A 17101-nucleotide genomic window follows, 5' to 3' on the forward strand; every position below is an offset into this window, starting at 1 on the left:
TGCATGACGGCGAGAGTAGGAGAGCATTGCCGTTCGAGACACGATGATTGAGAAGAAAGAGAACGGCGGCAAAGAGTTGGCAACAAACTCGGACCTCAGACACTCCAAATGTCTTTGAATGCGTTTTCCACCTGCACCAAGCTGGATCCCCACAACCCAAAGCGTCAGTTCTACTTTAGAGCCAGCTGCCATGCCTACACGAAGGCCAGCATATCCCTTGCTACGTTGCGTGACTGTCGCGGCATGGCAATACCACAACGGAGATTTGACGTCCGCTCAGGCACGCACGTGGGACATTGTGATTCCGACTTTCTGACTGCATGGAATGAGGTTGCAACAAGGTGATGGAAACACATGATGTTTGTTGGGATGGGGAAAATGGCAGCTTGCTACCGTTGATGGCAGAGTTGGACTCGCCTCTCCTCGCGATCACTACGCAGCCAAAATATTGGATGAGGTTCGAGCGTGGTAGGATATTCAATGTTCAATGTGTCTCATTGAGGAAGGTACCTTGCATAACAACCTTCCATCAGGTCACATCTCCAATATTTTGTCATTATATTCTGGTGTCTGACAGTTACGAGGTGTCCTGAGTCCGAGCCGCTTTTGCGTTCCCTCTTGTTCAGATTATCCGGCTTGGCGAACTGGAAGGCTTGAATCTTGGCCTACAAGGTGATGATACTCCTTGCACGCTACGTGAGAGGAGTCTACCTTCAGGAACATCCTACATATGGCTAGAGTCGGACAGTCCCGTCCTGTACAAAGACATGTCAGCGGCCATCAGCCTGCACATACATTGTGCTCACATTTTGGACTGGCAGTTGAATTTCGGTCGACTTGAGCAGTGCCATTATCATCATGGCCAAGCTCCTCCTTCTTTTACTTTCTCTTCTATCTCAATTGCAACTATCCCTTCAACAGGAATGCAGTGCTTCCAGTTTGTGTCCGATAGGATGTTGCTCCAGTGCCGGGTTTTGCGGCTTTGGTCCTGACTTTTGTGGGTAAGTTCAAAGTTCAAGCTACATATTCACCCATCACTCGTATTTTTCAGTCCACTATCTCTGCCTTTACATGTCCTTTCTGACCAAGTCATTTCTAGAACCGGATGCCAGAGCGGATGTGATCGGAAATCGGACTGCAACCCGGGAACGTGGAACTCTACGAAATGGAGCAAATCGGAGAAATGCCCCCTGAACGTCTGCTGCAGCAAGTACGGCTTCTGTGGAACCACCGAAGAGTTTTGTCAGGGCAACCCGGTGAAGGTAACCTATCCTCTTGTTCTGCAGTCTTCATTTGAGCCGCTCGTTAACATTACTGGATTCAAAGCGACCATCTTGCAGCATTGACAGCGTGCCCGTCACGCGCGTCATTGGATACTATGAGGCTTGGTCAACGACAAACCGTCCCTGCTACGCCATGTTGCCCGAACAGATTCCGTACGGGTATTACACTGATATCATTTTTTCCTTCGCCACCATTGATCCCAACTCATTTGAAATCAAGCCTGGCGACTCAAAGACGGCCGACTATATGCAGCGCATCAGTGCCATCAAGCTCATTCAGCCTGACATCCGCATCTGGATAGCCGTAGGCGGCTGGGCCTTCAACGACCCCGGTCCCACGCAGACAACGTTCAGTGACATCGCTGCGTCTTCAGCCAACACCGAAAAGTTCATTGACTCTCTTGTCAAACTTATGAACAAGTACGGCTTTGATGGCATCGATATCGACTGGGAATACCCAGTTGCCGAGGATCGCAGTGGCAGAGGCGCCGATTACAAGAATTTTGTCACCTTTCAAAAGGCCCTGTACGACAGGATGAAAGGTGGCGGCTTGAAAAAGCAGGTTTCGTTGACTCTGCCTGCCAGCTACTGGTATCTACAACACTTTGACATTGTCAACCTCGAGAAGTACGTGGACTGGTTTAATGTCATGTCCTATGATATGCACGGTTCCTGGGATATTGATAACAAATGGACCGGTCCGTACGCGAATTCTCATTCAAACATGACGGAGATTCAACAAGCACTTGACCTTTTGTGGCGCAACAACATCAAGCCTGCCAAAGTCACGTTCGGGATGGCCTTTTACAGCCGTAGCTTTGCTCTAACCAGCCCAAGCTGTAATACACCTGGATGCCCAATCAGTTCCGGTGGTAATGCCGGCAAGTGCTCTGGCACGACCGGCGTGCTTCTTCACGCCGAGATCCAGGATGAAATCAGCGCTCGGAAGTTGACACCCACGCTCCACCGTGAAGCAGCTGTCAAGAGTGTATCGTGGGGCGACCAGTGGGTAACTTTTGATGACGCTGCCACATGGCGTCTCAAGGCCAATATCATCAGGGGTCAGTGCATACCAGGCGTTATGGTTTGGGCCATGAGCCAGGACGATAAAGAAGGCACCAATATCAAGGCCCTGACATCGGCTGTTGGACGCAAACAGATGGCCCTGCCCAACTTTGTCATCAAAGAGCCCGTCCGCGATCTTCCACAGCCCGTCAAGACATGCCGCTGGTCAGGGTGCTACGCTGGCTGTCCCGACGGTTTCAAGGCAGTGCAGCGTGATGGCCACAAGGAGGCCATGTTGAGTACAGAAAACTGTCTTGCCGACGGTGTGTCTGTCTTCTGTTGCCCCTCGGACCAGGACCTGCCCGTCTGTACATGGAGAGGACACAAGAATTCGGGAGCCTGCAGCCCTGGTTGCAACAGTGGTGAGGTCTCCGTCGGTTCTCTCCGCGTTGGATGCAGTTCGAAGCATCAAAGCGCCTGTTGCACAAACGTAGCGTCTACGGCTTCGTATGGGATGTGCAAATGGGTGGGAGGGGCACCAACCTGCAATACGGACTGTCCCAGTGACTTCCCGAACAAGATAGTATCGACCAACACCGCCGACGGCGGTGAACAGCCTTGTATTTCGGGGAACAAGCACTACTGCTGCCAGAACCCTACGCCGGCCGATTTCACCAATTGCGAATGGGTTAAAAAGGCAGACCCGCCCAAGTTTCCCGGCAAGGACTTCATCTGCGAAGACGTCTGTGGCCCGGACCGAATCAAGGTGGCCACCGAAGTCACCAACCCCTATTCCGGGACAAACAGTGGCTGCTACGGCGGCGCTTGGGCGTATTGCTGTAAGCCGCCAGCGGCCTTGGTCCCGCGAGGCGATGGTGATCCCTATGGCGGCGTACAAAACAAGGAGTTCCAGACGCTACTGGAAGATTACATGCAAAACCCAACATGTCCAGCCACCGTTTTGTTTGTCGATCCTGGTGACATGTTCACCGGGGCCGCGAACCAGAAACGTTCTCTGGAGCTGGAGGCTGCGAAGCACCGCGTCCTCTATGGAAGAGCTTCCGACTGCAAGCTCGATCATTACCTAAGGCTGGCACAGTTTGCTGCGGTGATGCTCACGGCGGCAGATAGTATTCTGAGACAATTCTCGGTTGTATGGAACGATATTTTTGCAGGCCATTACGACACAATTCTTGAGGCTGACAACCTACGGACGTATTACAACCAACATCCGGATAGTTTGGATCCACATTCACTGATCAACTATGTTCTCCTTAACCCCTTGCGCGCTGGTCCAGGAATAAGGGGAAACCAGCGAACGGAGCAAGCATTCTGTCACTATGTCGGCACGCGTAGAAAGCGCGATGTCCAGTTGCGGTCATCCAGCACGGGTGTTCAACTGTTCAGCCGGATCGTCTGGTGGATGGAGGCGGGAAATAACGGGCAGCCCTTTATAGGCAACATCCTCGAGGGCATCTTGGCCGGACATCTAAGCCCACACTACGCCCGGTGGCAGTGGATTCGTGGAACGCGGGCCGGTCCCATGCTCGAGCTGGCGTACTGGATCGGACCGAACCCTGGCCAGCCGAGTGGGACCAACTACGACCAATATCGAGACACACACACCCTCAACCATGGCGAGCCAGATAGATGGGTCGTATTTCACTTCCACATTAATGCCGATTTCGATAATTACCCGTACCTGAGAGAAGTCAACGGACATACTTATATCGGTGTGCAAAGCATCCAAGTCTTCCACGCCCACGAATTCGACAGCAGCAGCGGCGGTGGTGCGTGGCGAGTTCAAGGCAATGTCAATGTGGATACGCGGGTTCGAAGAGACGGCTTCGTATGCCCAGAGGATGAGTTGTGGTACATTGGCACAGACGAAGGCCTTCCTTCTGGGAGCGACGCGCTCCAGCGGAACCTGCGGCAATGGGCTCAGAGCCTATTCAACGATGGCTATTTAGCGAGCGAGAGCATTGCACTCATCATGCGGGTAAGTAAACCTAGGTTGAACTGACCGATGGTATTTGATTGGAGTCCCGCCCCTTTGCCTTCTCCAAGAACCTCCCTCATGTTTTTTCTTACCCTCTTGGTTCAGTTGCTAACGCTCGTCTGTGATGACAGGATCTGGTATTCTATAACAACGGTGAAATCAACGTTGAGGATAGTGAAAACGCGTATTTTATGGGGTATGCGGACTTAAACCCAAATTACCAACAATCCATGTACACCATCAACTGGGTTCGCAGATATGGCACCTTTTATTTTTCACCGTCACCGCCACAGTGACAGTCTGATTTACAGGAAAGGAGAGGTAAAATGCAAACTATCCGAACCAGTTGTAGAAGGGAAGAGAAAAATGACAGGAAAGTAAATCCTGGAAAACAATGAATCGATTCTCCCAGGGGTCCAACCTGAAACCTCCTGATTCGTACCTAGTCAGACACTCTGCCATTAAGCCAGCGGACCTTGACTAGTTGCTCGGCTTGGACCAACATCTCAGTGTTGATTGAGGTCGGCTTGGTATGAGTTGGTTACCTATAGATGACTTGGGCGACATGAGGAGTGAGTTACTTCGCACGAGATTTAGTCATTGTGCTGGGATTCACGGTCCATTCATGCCATGAAGGCGAAGCTTGGATTCAGCAATATGACGCTTACGCCGCCCTTTTTGCCGCTTGATTGAGCCTCTGGACACTTGGTCTTGTTTTTGAGACGCAAACTCATTTTGTGTTATCGAAGTCATGGTGCAAAGCCAGAATTCTTCGAGTGTTACCTGACTCCCAATCGGTATAGGATAACCTGCCCCGTGGCTATGTATTAGAGGTATGACTACCTGCCTACTCCTCTAGAATCTTGGTCAGTTTATTCATTCTCTCCGTGGCAGCTTCTTCACGGCAAACAGCCCGGCAAGAGACGTCGGCCATAGCGCCTTATATATTGGACATACTTCTTATATCGGCCTTAGTATTGAACGCGGTCTCGTTCCTCCAGATTTTTGCAATATGGCTTCGATAGACTCCAAGTCGCCGTGTCTTGGATAGTGACGGGATACGTCGGAAAGGAAACTATAATAGCCGGCGGTAATGATTGAACTTTGCCGAAGTGACTGATGTACGGGAATTGGAGGGATAGTGAGAAACTTCCAGAGGTAAGTAAGTAAGGAGGAAGAGGAGTGGCTTACACGGACGGCATTTGCACTAACAGAAGCCATGCCGGACTTGCAAGGAATTAGATAGCTCCTACCGTTGGGAGGCGGAGTCCCATACCGTAAGCAACTGTAATTACATAAGATATAGTTCCACTCTCAATAACATACCCTCTTCGGCTCTTCCTCTTTCCACCCACACCATGCGTGGATTGCATACTCCTTCCACTTCTCATCTTACATCGGCATTCGATATGGGCTACGTTATTGGCTTAGGGGAGGCAATTGTCTTTCTTTTCTTTTTTTTGACCTCCCCTACTTTCTTGGAATCTCCCTCCCCTCAACCCTTTCGATCCAGACTCCTTGGCCACAAAGACAACCAAGAAAGGTGTCGGACGGGAAGCTCAACTCGGCAAGTTGCATTCCGCTGGACCGTCAGGACGTTTAAGCTCGGGAACATAAACATGGTGGTAGGCTTCCGTTGCAACTCACTGTTGGCGCAGCCGCCAATACCTTCGTTTGTAAACAAGTCGATTGGCCGAGAGAGCTCTATGCCAGAGGCCCACTGGCCTAGAGCTGCAAAACAGGGTGACGGCAGCCTTGCGAGCGATAAGCCAACCATAGCTGTGAGGATCAGCTCAAAGTATGCTTGAGGCCCGATGTGTACTTGTCTGCCTTGGCTTAAGTAGATGATGTGACCCAACTCATTTCGATTTCAACACAATGCATTCGAGCCTGAAGAAAGGTTTGGTAACAAAATTGCCCTTCGTACATAAAAGGACAGGCAAACCCCATATCAATTTGCGTTCTGGAACAGCAGAGAACTCCCTTTGGCATATCAAGATACCGGCAAAGCGCACCCTTCCCAAGTCAAGTATGGCGACCCCAGCCTTGATCTCATCCCTTCCAGACCTCCAGGTCTTCCTTTCTCAAATCCCTCCGTCTAGCACGTTATATTTGGACCTTGAAGGCAAAAATCTCTGCCGTCACGGAACTTTGACGCTCTTGACGATTCTCGTCCTTCCCACGCGGGCAACAAGCATTGTCGATGTCCAAACCCTCGGCGACTCTGCTTTCACCACTCCCGGCCCAGACGGAAAGACGCTCAAGACCATCCTGGAGGATCCCCACACCTCCAAATGCCTCTGGGACGTCCGCAACGACGCGGACGCCCTCTGGGCGCACCACAAGATCCGTCTCGCGGGCGTCACAGACATCCAGCTCCTCGAAAACGGATCCCGCCCCGGCGGGAAGACGTACCTCTTCGGGCTCGACAGGTGTATCGAGAAGGATCTCTCGCTGAGATGGGAAGAGAAGCAGCCCTGGGCCAGAACCAAGCAGGAGGTGCGGGCTCTGATGAACATGCCCAACAGCGACATCTTCTCCCGCCGCCCGCTGGACGCCAAGACGCTGCAGTATTGCGTCAACGATGTCGTTTACCTGCCTGCGCTCCACAATCTCTACACCAAGCGCATCAACAAGTATGGTAGTGGATGGCTGGAAAAAGCCATGGTGGAGAGCGCGCGTCGCGTGACCGAAGCTTGTGGCCCTGGGTACGTGCCTCAATCGGAGGATAAGAAGTTCGGACCTTGGCGCTCGAGGGTGGACCCGGACTATGACTTCTTCTTCTGATAATGGAGGAACGGCTCAATTGAGGAGATGGAAGAGGATGAATTGTTTTGGCTATAGGGGCCAGATGAGGCTCGGTTAGGGAATCAAGGCAAGAAATAGCGTACCTAGATGTAGTTTGTCCGAGGCAGAATGGCCCAAGTTGGATTTAGCAATATCATGACGCTTACGGCCCTTTTTGCCGGTTGACCGAGCCTGTAGACGCTTGATCTTGTTTTCGAGACGCAAAATTAGCACACTTTCCTTCCCGAGAGCAATGTCTACCACCAATGGTGAACGAGTGTACTAGGCGTACCTAATGGCGTCGGGTAAGCCGTAGTTGTCTTGGCACGCGCTGATGACTTTTGAGACTGCGTCGACGATGGGGATAATGCTGGAGGCGACGCTGAGGACTTCCAGGTCTGACATGTTTGGTGAAAGTCTGAAATGGAACGAACGACACAAAAGTGATAAATCGGTCGTCAGGCGTGTGAGAAGCGGGCCTAGCTGTTGAGTGAGTCGCATGTTGGGAAATGAGGGGTGGTTTAGTAATTCCTTTATGTATAAGGGAGGTACCACTTATCCGAGTACAACAAGTCATTTTCCAGGTTAGCCTACCTACCACGTGCTACAAATACCATAATCCCGTGGAAATCTCAAACTCAAACCCGCCTTCTCCCTCGGACGCATCCAAAGCATACTCGTCCGGCTCATCCCAATACTCGCTATCCAACCCTCTCTCCCTCAACCACCCCTCTAACACCTCGACCTTCTCCTTTATCTCGTGATAGCGTATGGGACTGCCTGACAACATCCGCGCAAACATCAGTGGCGTTCTTCCTTCGTCGTCCCGCAACATCTTGGCGCCCCGCTCCAACAGGAGCTTGACCATGTCCGCATCTCCGCGACAAACGGCAGTATGCAGCACATAGTTTTGCAGCCAGACCATTTTCATTCGGTTCTCCGGGCTCGGCCCTCGAATATAGTTGGCCGTATTGAGTACCTCGCGCAGGCCTCCTCCTCCTACTCCTCCCTCTTGATTGTCAGCGTCATCGAGCAGCCAAGCTAGAAGCTCTTTATTCCCCTTTTTCTGCACCGCGGGGAGTAGGATCTTGAGTCGGTCAAGTTTGGTGAGGGCGTCTCTGAGTGATGGTGGTGGTGGCGGCGTCGTCGCAGGCGTCGACAACGCAAGAGTATACCGTATAGCTTCCACCACCAACCCTACCTCGCGCGGCCTGGATTTCCACGGCTCCAACGGGTCAATCCCCTGTCCCTCCACCAGACTCACCAAGGTCTGTACCTTGCCCTCGTGCGTGTCCAGGTATCCCACCTCCTTGAATGCGTCCAGGAGAGTCTTGAGCGGCTGTAACTCGTGGCCCGTGCCGAGCAGTTTCCAGGCCCAAAAGCGCGGCACACGCCACCGCGTGCGAATCAGCACCGCTTCGACGTCGTGCGGCGGCGGGCGCTCGCTACCCAGATTCAAGGGTATCCAGTCACGGTACCAGGGGATAATCGACTTTTCTTTGGGTCTTGTGCTGTTATTGTTGTTGCTGGTCTCAGGCGGCGGTGGTGGTGGTGGTGGTGGTCCCCCCGAAGAAGCGAGCATCTTTACTAGCTCAAAGAATTGCTTCGTCGCCGAGCTACTAAGCGTGCCATGCATGGACCAGGTCGTTCTATCTGCCATAACGAGAAAGAACTCCCTCAGAACGGCCGAGTCCGGGCCGGGGTGCAGCGGAGACAAGTGTGGTGGAAGCTCCGACGCCAACGAGGCGAAACTGGCCGCCAGATCACCCTTTCCCGTGGGGTCTGCGGGAATGGCGTGCAGCGCGGCAACCAAGTCCTCATGCACCTTATAGTCCAAGTGCGAGGGTATCGTTTGCGGACCCAGCGCCAGCTTGAGCAAAGATATAAACGAAGGAAAAAGGCGTTGGCGGCTGGACTCGCAGAGGTCGAAGACGAAGTAGATGCGCGGCGGCTTGACAAAGGGCAGATCAGAGGTGAGGTCGCGCCAGTGGAATTCGACGCCGAGGGTATCCTTGACGTCGGGGGAGAAGGTGCGGGTTTTGTCGAAGCCATCGATGAGGACGAGGACTTTAGACGAGGATGAGGAATTGTCCTGTTCCTCAAAGGTCAGAACGTATGATGCCTTTTCATGGCTGCGGCTTTCGAGCAGGTCTGGAGTGCCCACGTAAAAGCAAAAGTGTGGTTGGCAGCTCAGTGCATCGCGGGTTTGCGGCACTACATCGAAAGTGGAAGGACAACCCATTTTGCCGGCTTCAAAAGTGAAAGAAGGCAAACGTGGCAACCGACAGAGTCAAGATTCCCCAGGCTGTTTGTTTGGTTTGCGTAAAATGGTTGATGGTGACCATGTAATAGAGTCATGAGCATTCGCCAGCACATGTGTTTTTATATTCCACACCATGTGTGGGAGACCTCCTCACTGCCACACAATTGGTCTTGGCATGTGGAAATGCCGAGTACCTCTAGGCAGCAGTGTCGTCTTCGTTGGTTGTTGCAAGGTTGCAGCAAAGCCACCCCAGACTTTCACCGATCACAAAACCAGCCTAGTTTGTTGCTTAGTTTGATACCAAAATAAACCTTTCTCGACCCAAAGGGAAAGGCATCGAGGCTTCAAGCGCATAGACGAGAAGATCGTATTCGGGCGAGTAGTTGGGCTGACCCAGGGACTCGATGGTTTGCGGTAGAGGCGGCTTTGGATGAAAGATTTGAGGAAGTACGCCTTGCAGTCCGCCTGAGCTCACCATTCGAAAGTATACTAAAGAAAATCTGGGGACCGCCATTATACAGGTACGCGGATGTTAGGGTGATCACGCAAAGGAACTGGCCACGACAGTGACTTGGTTCATGACCTGAATGATGGAAGGCAAGAAGGGAAGTGGCCAGGGTGAAAATGACGGTCAATTGAATCCTATGCTATTACCTGCCAACACGTCACGGCCCTTCCGGGCCTTGTTCTTTCCTCCTCTTCGGCTCATTGAATGAGGTACCTGAAGTGACCGCCTTCTGCTGGCTTGGTATGGGTTGCTACTGGTTATAGATGACTTGGTTGACAGGAGGAGTGAGTTACTTTGGTAGAGATCTGACTTTGTTTTGGGTTCCGCGGTCCATTCGTGCTATGAAAGTCCAATTTGAATGTCCGAGTCTCAGTGATAGGGCCATACGGAAGGTCAACATCATTTCTGTCGGTCAGGGACTTAGAGTCATTCCCTATCCTTCAATTTACACTTGATGTGGTCTTAAGGGACTTGATAAATCATCTACCTCACGATACTCGTTCCATGCAGAGAAGAGCTGATGCAGTGTTTGAGTGTTATCCAGGTTTCGAAACCGGGTTTCATATAATATCTCTTTAATGCTAAGAACTATAGTAAAATGTATAATCCCGGAAGAGTTATAACTGAGTTTTCGAGGTCTGGTAGGTCATCTCCGAGAGCAGCAACAGAGGCAGATAAATACATTGCCGCTGCATTCTGACTGAGGTGTACTAGTCCTGTTTTGCTGGCATTGCTCATGCTGCTGCGGACTTGCATGTATAATATGCAACAAAAGTTCAGCACGCCTCGATATTCTGAAAGGCCCGTATCTGCATAGGTACCTTATCTTCTACCTTTACCTTGCTTTTCCCCCTCTCTGGCCTCGATGATCCGTTTCTCTCTTCTGCAAAAGCGAGTCTACGGACCACATAGCATTGGCCTCACCACGTCATGGATAATATATAACTTGAACTACAGTGTCACTCCCTCGTCATCCACCATTTGACAATCTTCTTCCCGTAGCGGATGATTTCCTACAAGCACAAACTGCCACGACCTACTTCACCGACAATCATCCGTCATGTTCTGTGGTCTTCCCATACCATTCCGGTCCCGATCGGGGCACAACGCCAGCGCCATGGAGCCACGGGAGAGGATCAAGCTACGAAAGAAGCAAAAGAAGGCACGACTAGCCTCGAGTGACCAGTTTCAGTACCAGGGAAAACCCCCCAAGGGCCCTGCAAGGGCATGCAACAGTAGTAAGAGCCCGAAAACTGTTAGTAACCAGACCCCATCAATCACCTCGATAGCTACTAGGACGATAGGTACTAGCAGTTACTAACAAAGAAATCGCCAGATCACGCCTGAGAATGGCCCGCCGCGTCCTTCACATTCCCACTCCCGGCTCACGCCTAGAGGTACCATGGTAAAAAAAGACGCGCCAGAAAAGAAGAAAGATCTTCAACCTGATGACCGTTCTGCTACTACTACCGCTGCCGAGGCAACAGAGGCTCAACAGCCCACAAAAGCTTCCACAACGCCCAACATGGGGAAACCCCGAATGATGACACCGACACCGAGAATAAGGAGCGTAATAGTACGAAGCCGCACAGCGACCAGTCCCAGATACAGGTACCGCCATTACGTCGTGCGGAAGCCGTCGGTATCGAGTACATTTGAGCGAAAAACGACATAGTGTCCCCTCTTCTATTTCTTTCCTGAGCATTATTCCCCGAGTCCGATTCCTGTTCTTTTACTTGCGACGAGCGCGCTGGAACAAAAGCTGGTAGAAACGTCCATCCATCCACCTTGGTACATATATCTTCCATGTTTCCAGCGTGGGAGTGTTCAAGGGCAAGGAAGGAGGAGTATGCGAGACAAGACCAAAAACATTTGAGGAACAAGCTACGACATGTCAGATGCTCTCACGAATACGCCCCTCCCCATCCCGTCCTTTCCGAACCCAGGTTACTAGGATTCCACTTGGCACACTTGGACTCGAGAATGACGCCTTGGAAGGTGCAAGGAGAAGAGGAAGGGAGAAGCGAGCATACAAAGGAGAAAATAAAGTAAAGCAAGAGCGGAAGCGGAAAGGAATATGAAGGACTTTTTTACCCGTAAGCTCCGTCATGACGGAATCCGGTTTTCGGTATGGTATCGTGTATGGTTTCTATGGGGAGCACGCGTGGGCAGAGATGGTCGTTATCGAGTTTGCGATTGCAGACTTAGAAGTACAACGGACATGCAGAGTCGAATCTATGGTTTTTTTATTAATTCCCATTGCACCCTTTGCTACCTCTACGTTCTGAATGTCGGGAACGACGGTATATACCTAGAGGTACCTTTCAATCAACTGGCCAAAGGTTCTTCTCAGGACGTTGTCATCAATGTGACTATTCGTCATGCGAAATGAAGACATTTTGCAGTGACTTTATTATGTCAGCAGAAACACCAGAGGTTTGTTAAACTCCAGTCGACGTAATCGAATGTATTCAGACAAGAACGCTACCTTCCTCAACTTACAAATGGTAGCTTTCATGTCTAGGTAAGAGGACGAGGATAGAGCGGAGGTAAAAGAAGGGTACCTAGTAAATAGTACTGGCAGAAATGGCAAACGAGAAAATGGTTGCAGCGCTACTAATCTTTCCGTTGTATCCCAGGGATGTCAAGTAGTTGTGAGTTACTTCACTCGAAATGATGCAATTCTTTCTCTGAAGAATATCACACTTGATCCATGGTTGAACATTGTCTATCAAATCAATGCCTCTCAGTCTTTGTCCATCGCCCTTTGGTTTTTATTCTGCGAACCTCCTGTCCCTTATAGCCTTGTTTATGGAATTGTTTGAAGTCAACCTTCCTTTTCTATTCCTTTTCAGTATCGTCCGTAGAACTGTAACAACCAAAGTCAAAGTAAAGTGACGCCAACATAGGTAAGTAACTTTTCATCTTCCCTTTAACCATGTCCCATTTATCGGTGAAATACATTTTTTTCATCATTCGTTCCTGACCCCTTTGGGAAGCGCCACCCACGGTAAACACCACGCAAAACGACAATAAAAGTCAAAATACCGTAAAGGGCACCCTCATCCTGCCACCGAAACGGGCCAGAAAGAGGTGTATTAAAGAGAAACATCGAACTAGAAGGGAAAATGTTCAAATAAGCGAATTTTCAGTAAACCCATTCATCATCAGAAAAAAAAAAAATGGCTCCGTAGCTCCCTAACCCCGTCCGACTCGACTAACCAGCCAAACCAAGTGGTAATCATTGGCGTAATCAACAATCAATCAAGGCAATCCCAACCAAGCCATCTTTGTCCGAGCATGACCATCCCGATTCCTCTTTTTAGCTGACCACATCAACTTTTGATAGTTCAATCCAGTCATTGTCGACAACGCCAAAGACTCAGGTGATAGTATAAAAATCATTAACGCGACACGCTTTCCATCCAGCCATCCAGCCATCCGTCCATCCATCCATCCATCCATCCAAAGCCAAGTATGTTGCAGGAGACTCTTAGGCAGTAGTATCCATTGGACCACCAGAAAAAGAAGCAAAGCACTGGCGGCAGGGACACTATGACTCCGCCTTGGGAGCTTCTTCCACGGGGGCGGTGGTGGGAGGCTCAGAGGCCTCAGTCTCCGGTGCGGCAGGCTCTTCGGTGGGAGCAGACTCTGGCGCGGCGGGGGTCGGCTCGGGAACAACAGAATCGGCTTCCGGGGCCGGGGCCGGGGCTGAAGCCTCAGTGGGCTCGCTAACGGGCGCAGGCTCTGGCTCTTGGGCTTGTTCTTGGACGGGTTCGGGCGCGGGTGCCGGAGCCTGCTCGGGTGCTGCCTCGGGTGCTGGCGCAGGGGCAGGGGTGGCTTCGTCGATGGCCATAGGGGTGGGAATTGGCTGCTCTGCAGGTGCTGGCTGCTGCTGTTCCGGCTGCTGTGGCTCAACAACTTCTGCATAGGGCTCGGTCTTGACGTTTTCGTCCAAGCGGATCTTCTTGTGGCGTCCATTATCCTGAGATTCGAGAGCATCCTTGACGTCCTTGAGCTCAACCTCGAGCTCATCAAGGCGTCTCTTGAGCATATTCTCCCTCCTGTGGCTTTCCTCCAGTTCCTTTTGCAGCTGCTGATGAGCTTCGCCCATGGCATCGATCTGGGCGCGAAGCTGCGCTTCAAGCTTGCCGGGCTCTGAAGCTTGTCGAATGTTCTCTTCCGTCTCGAGTTGGTGAAGGCGACCGCGGTAGAGCTCTTGGATGACCTCCAACTCGCTGACTCGGGTCTTCAGGCTGGCATTGGCAGCGAGGAGCTGCTCGTGGGTTTGTGGCATGTGCTCGCCATTCATGGGCGATGGGGCTCGGCCGGGAGAGGCAGTCGGGACGCCAAATCCGGGAATCTGTTGGGCTTGAAATTGGTACTCTAGGCTGTGATCAATGGGAATGTGCGGATTGTATACGTTGGGGGTGCCGGTCCGCGAAACGGGCGAGTTATCGTCGACGGGGTGGCCATTGATGGACTTCTGGGATGCTCTTCGGGCAGCAGCGGCAGGGTTGTTGGGATCCATCATGCCTACTCCTCCGTTCATGTCGGCGGTGGCAGCTAGGTTCTGCTGCTGCTGCTGTTGTTGTTGCTGCTGTTGCTGGGCACACACAGTTAGTTTACTGACTGAAGCTTGCCGAGGTCGGACGGATATGAACGGCTTGCCTTTTTCTGCTTGGCCAAGTCAGGGCGCATGGTCTTGACGCGGTTGCGACTCTTGATGACATCGGTCTTTAGGGAGATTGGGCGTGGACGGCCATGCAGCTTGAGGAAGAGACCACAGGCATTGCAGAGGACCTGGCCCATCTCGTCGCGGCGCCATAGCGGCGTTGTCGAGGTCGCGCAGTTCTGGCACGTGGGCTGTGTGGTTTCGCGATCATGGTTAGCCATTGTCGCCATGTTTGCTGTTGTTGGCGGTGGTGGTGGTGGTGGTGGTGGTGCAGGTGCGCTGTCGGATAAGAGATGGGAACCTCAATGGTATCGAGAGGGAGAGATAGAAGGCCGATTAGATGCTGGCGATAAGCCAACCTTGATAAATAAATGCGGGAATGGAGTGGAAGCTGGTGAATGAGATAGAACGTGGAGGGATGTCGATAAGAACGAAGCACGGAAATGATAAGGAAATTTTTTGACGGGGCCGCTTCCAGGTTTGGGGCGCTGCAGCCCAGTGGGTTACCACCAAAGAAGTGGGCTGTTGCGATAACAACCCGGTCGGGCCATGGAGGGGCTTAGATAAGCAGCCAGAATTCCACCAAAACCCGGCTCTATGGCCAATGGCAATCGTTGCCATTCTCAGCAAACCCGTGGCCTTGGCTTTTCGTGACGTTGATCCATTGCCAACCGCCCGATTGTGTCGCAAGACGCGACTGGGATAATGCGATACGCGATAAGGGGGACAGATACAACAACACCAATATGGAGTAGACTTACCAAGTTGCCTCCTGGACCTGGATGCGAGCTGGCAGCTGGAGAGGTGCCTGGAGGAATCATGGGAGGAGCGGCCATGGTCATGGGCCTGCCATCCATTGCAATGTCAGCAAAGTTGGCGCATCGCGGTTACGTGTCAAGCAGAGCCACCAATGCCAATGCGCCTTGTACCACTGCTTCTTCTTCGGCATCTGTGAACCCAATTGACTGAAAACTAACCTAGGCTGTGGTGATGTGACTGTCGCCGGCGTATTGTTGTTGTTGTTGTTATTGTTATTGTTGTTGTTGGTGGTGACGGTGGTCGTGGTGGTCGTGGTGGTGGTAGTGGCAATGGATGCGATACCGGGCAACATATGCGACATGTTTTGAGGCACCGAGGCCTGGGTCGACGTCGAGCTCGGTCGGGATATGGGTTCGGGTTCAAGCGTGGTCGGCACTGGCAAGGATGGCGATGCCGCCGCGGGCTGCTGTTGCGTCGTGGGATCCTCCATTATGACGGCTTGAACCGGAGGCAGCTCCAACTCGGTGGGTGGTGTAAATGATGTTGGATATTGCGGATGAATAAGGGGAAGAAGGCCCGGAGATCGAGTCGAAGCCAGCTTGACTTTCACGGCGGTTGAAGGCGGCGTCGGTGCCAATTGACCCACTCGTGGTGGATGCGAGCGAGACCGTGGGCCCGTGACCGGGATTGCCAACTTCGGGATCGAGACTGCGCAGGCGGAGGGAGGTGCGGGTGTGTGGTGGTCGAGGTCAACGTCCCAGAAATGACGTCTGTGCTTATGATGAATTCGATTTGTTTCTTTTCCTTTTCTCTTCTTCTCAAGGATAGACAACGACAATTGCCGTCGATCTTGGCAAAGGTCACAAGAAGCAGCGATACCTGAAGGTCTTGGGGTTCGGGATAAAGACCGACGCCAGGGATACGAAGGGGAAATCGAAGGGAGTAGTGTAGAATGTCGCGGGGCCGAAGAAGAAAAAGAAGGGGAAGATGTTGCAGGGACGGAAGGAGTTCTGATTCTTGGCGACACAAAACCGAACCTACCCCTTTCTGACGGAAAACGTTGATGGATTTCGAAACCTCGTGCACGGAATGCTGTAATCCGTGGCGTACCACAGTGCAGATTGTGCTTGCCCGATCATGATGACCACAGCGCGCCAGGGTCGTCAGATCTTTGCAGGTTCTCATTGGGCGAACCTGGGATGATTTCTTGGTTCTTCAGCTGGAAAACCAACGACGAACGTTATCCAGCCTTACCGCGACTTTATCACGGCGAACCTGAAAATTGCTGCTGTTAAGTTCGTCAACTTTGACTCGGGCGGGATTCGATGCTTCACCATCAATTACTTCAGCGTATCTTGAACACCTTGGTGAGATTTTACCGACGGTACAGGTGTCAACAATGGCCCTGCTGGGAGTATACAAATCACGTTGAGACCCCAGCAAGTCAAAACGCTCTTGTCGCCAATCCCACCATGGCATATCAAGACCTTTTGATGTCGCCAGCACGTGTGATTTCTTGTTGATGTTCCGTGCCGTGCCGTGCAAGCCCCTGTCATGATAAGCTAGTATGTAGATAAGATAACATCTACAACCTGGGGGGAAAAAACAGCTGAAAGGAGCAGATGGCCAAGAGTACTTGGATAGACTCGTTGCGAAGTACAGCAGGACAGTAATGACAGAACCAAACTTCCACCTCGCTGAGATTTGAAATAACTGAATCCGGTCGTTTTCTTATATTTGCTCCTTTTTTATGCTGTTGTCGTCCTCAATGAAAATACCAGGTTCCAAAAGTTACAACTTCCATGCAAGTGGAAGTTCCAGT

The 17101-nt window shown here is 51.7% G+C and overlaps 5 protein-coding genes and 1 pseudogene across 6 annotated transcripts; 3 read left to right on the forward strand and 3 right to left on the reverse strand.

Annotated features, from left to right (window-relative positions):
- Nucleotides 1–948: 948 nt before the first annotated feature.
- Nucleotides 949–4906, forward strand: gh18-9 (glycosylhydrolase family 18-9). Its single transcript, XM_957081.3, has 4 exons — nt 949–1001; nt 1100–1262; nt 1327–4287; nt 4419–4906. Exons 3-4 carry the CDS (start codon nt 1417–1419, stop codon nt 4581–4583), a joined length of 3036 nt encoding a protein of 1011 aa, XP_962174.3. The 5' UTR covers nt 949–1001; nt 1100–1262; nt 1327–1416; the 3' UTR covers nt 4584–4906.
- NCU15200 lies at nt 4688–4763 on the reverse strand (annotated as a pseudogene). The gene has a single exon. The product of its transcript is annotated as a tRNA-OTHER (tRNA).
- A 1412-nt stretch (nt 4907–6318) lies between the features above and the next one.
- NCU07036 (hypothetical protein) lies at nt 6319–7074 on the forward strand (the record flags this gene model as incomplete). Its single annotated transcript, XM_957082.2, has 1 exon — nt 6319–7074. One exon carries the CDS (start codon nt 6319–6321, stop codon nt 7072–7074), a length of 756 nt encoding a protein of 251 aa, XP_962175.2.
- On the reverse strand, nt 6793–9648 carry NCU07037 (hypothetical protein). Its single transcript, XM_957083.2, has 2 exons — nt 7367–9648; nt 6793–7281 (listed from the first exon to the last, which is right to left on the reverse strand). Exon 1 carries the CDS (start codon nt 9314–9316, stop codon nt 7679–7681), a length of 1638 nt encoding a protein of 545 aa, XP_962176.1. The 5' UTR covers nt 9317–9648; the 3' UTR covers nt 6793–7281; nt 7367–7678.
- A 1257-nt stretch (nt 9649–10905) lies between these two features.
- Nucleotides 10906–11504, forward strand: NCU07038 (hypothetical protein; the record flags this gene model as incomplete). Its single annotated transcript, XM_957084.2, has 3 exons — nt 10906–11100; nt 11182–11242; nt 11326–11504. The coding sequence occupies 3 exons, from the start codon at nt 10906–10908 to the stop codon at nt 11502–11504; spliced, it is 435 nt and encodes a 144-aa protein (XP_962177.2).
- Nucleotides 11505–12668: 1164 nt separating this feature from the next.
- On the reverse strand, nt 12669–16248 carry asd-4 (GATA type zinc finger protein ASD4). The gene is made up of 4 exons (XM_011396047.1): nt 15498–16248; nt 15282–15366; nt 14517–14711; nt 12669–14445 (listed from the first exon to the last, which is right to left on the reverse strand). The coding sequence occupies exons 1-4, from the start codon at nt 15767–15769 to the stop codon at nt 13399–13401; spliced, it is 1599 nt and encodes a 532-aa protein (XP_011394349.1). The 5' UTR covers nt 15770–16248; the 3' UTR covers nt 12669–13398.
- Nucleotides 16249–17101: the final 853 nt, after the last annotated feature.

Source organism: Neurospora crassa, linkage group IV (assembly GCF_000182925.2).
Source record: "Neurospora crassa OR74A linkage group IV, whole genome shotgun sequence".
Taxonomy (NCBI): Eukaryota; Fungi; Ascomycota; class Sordariomycetes; order Sordariales; family Sordariaceae; genus Neurospora; species Neurospora crassa.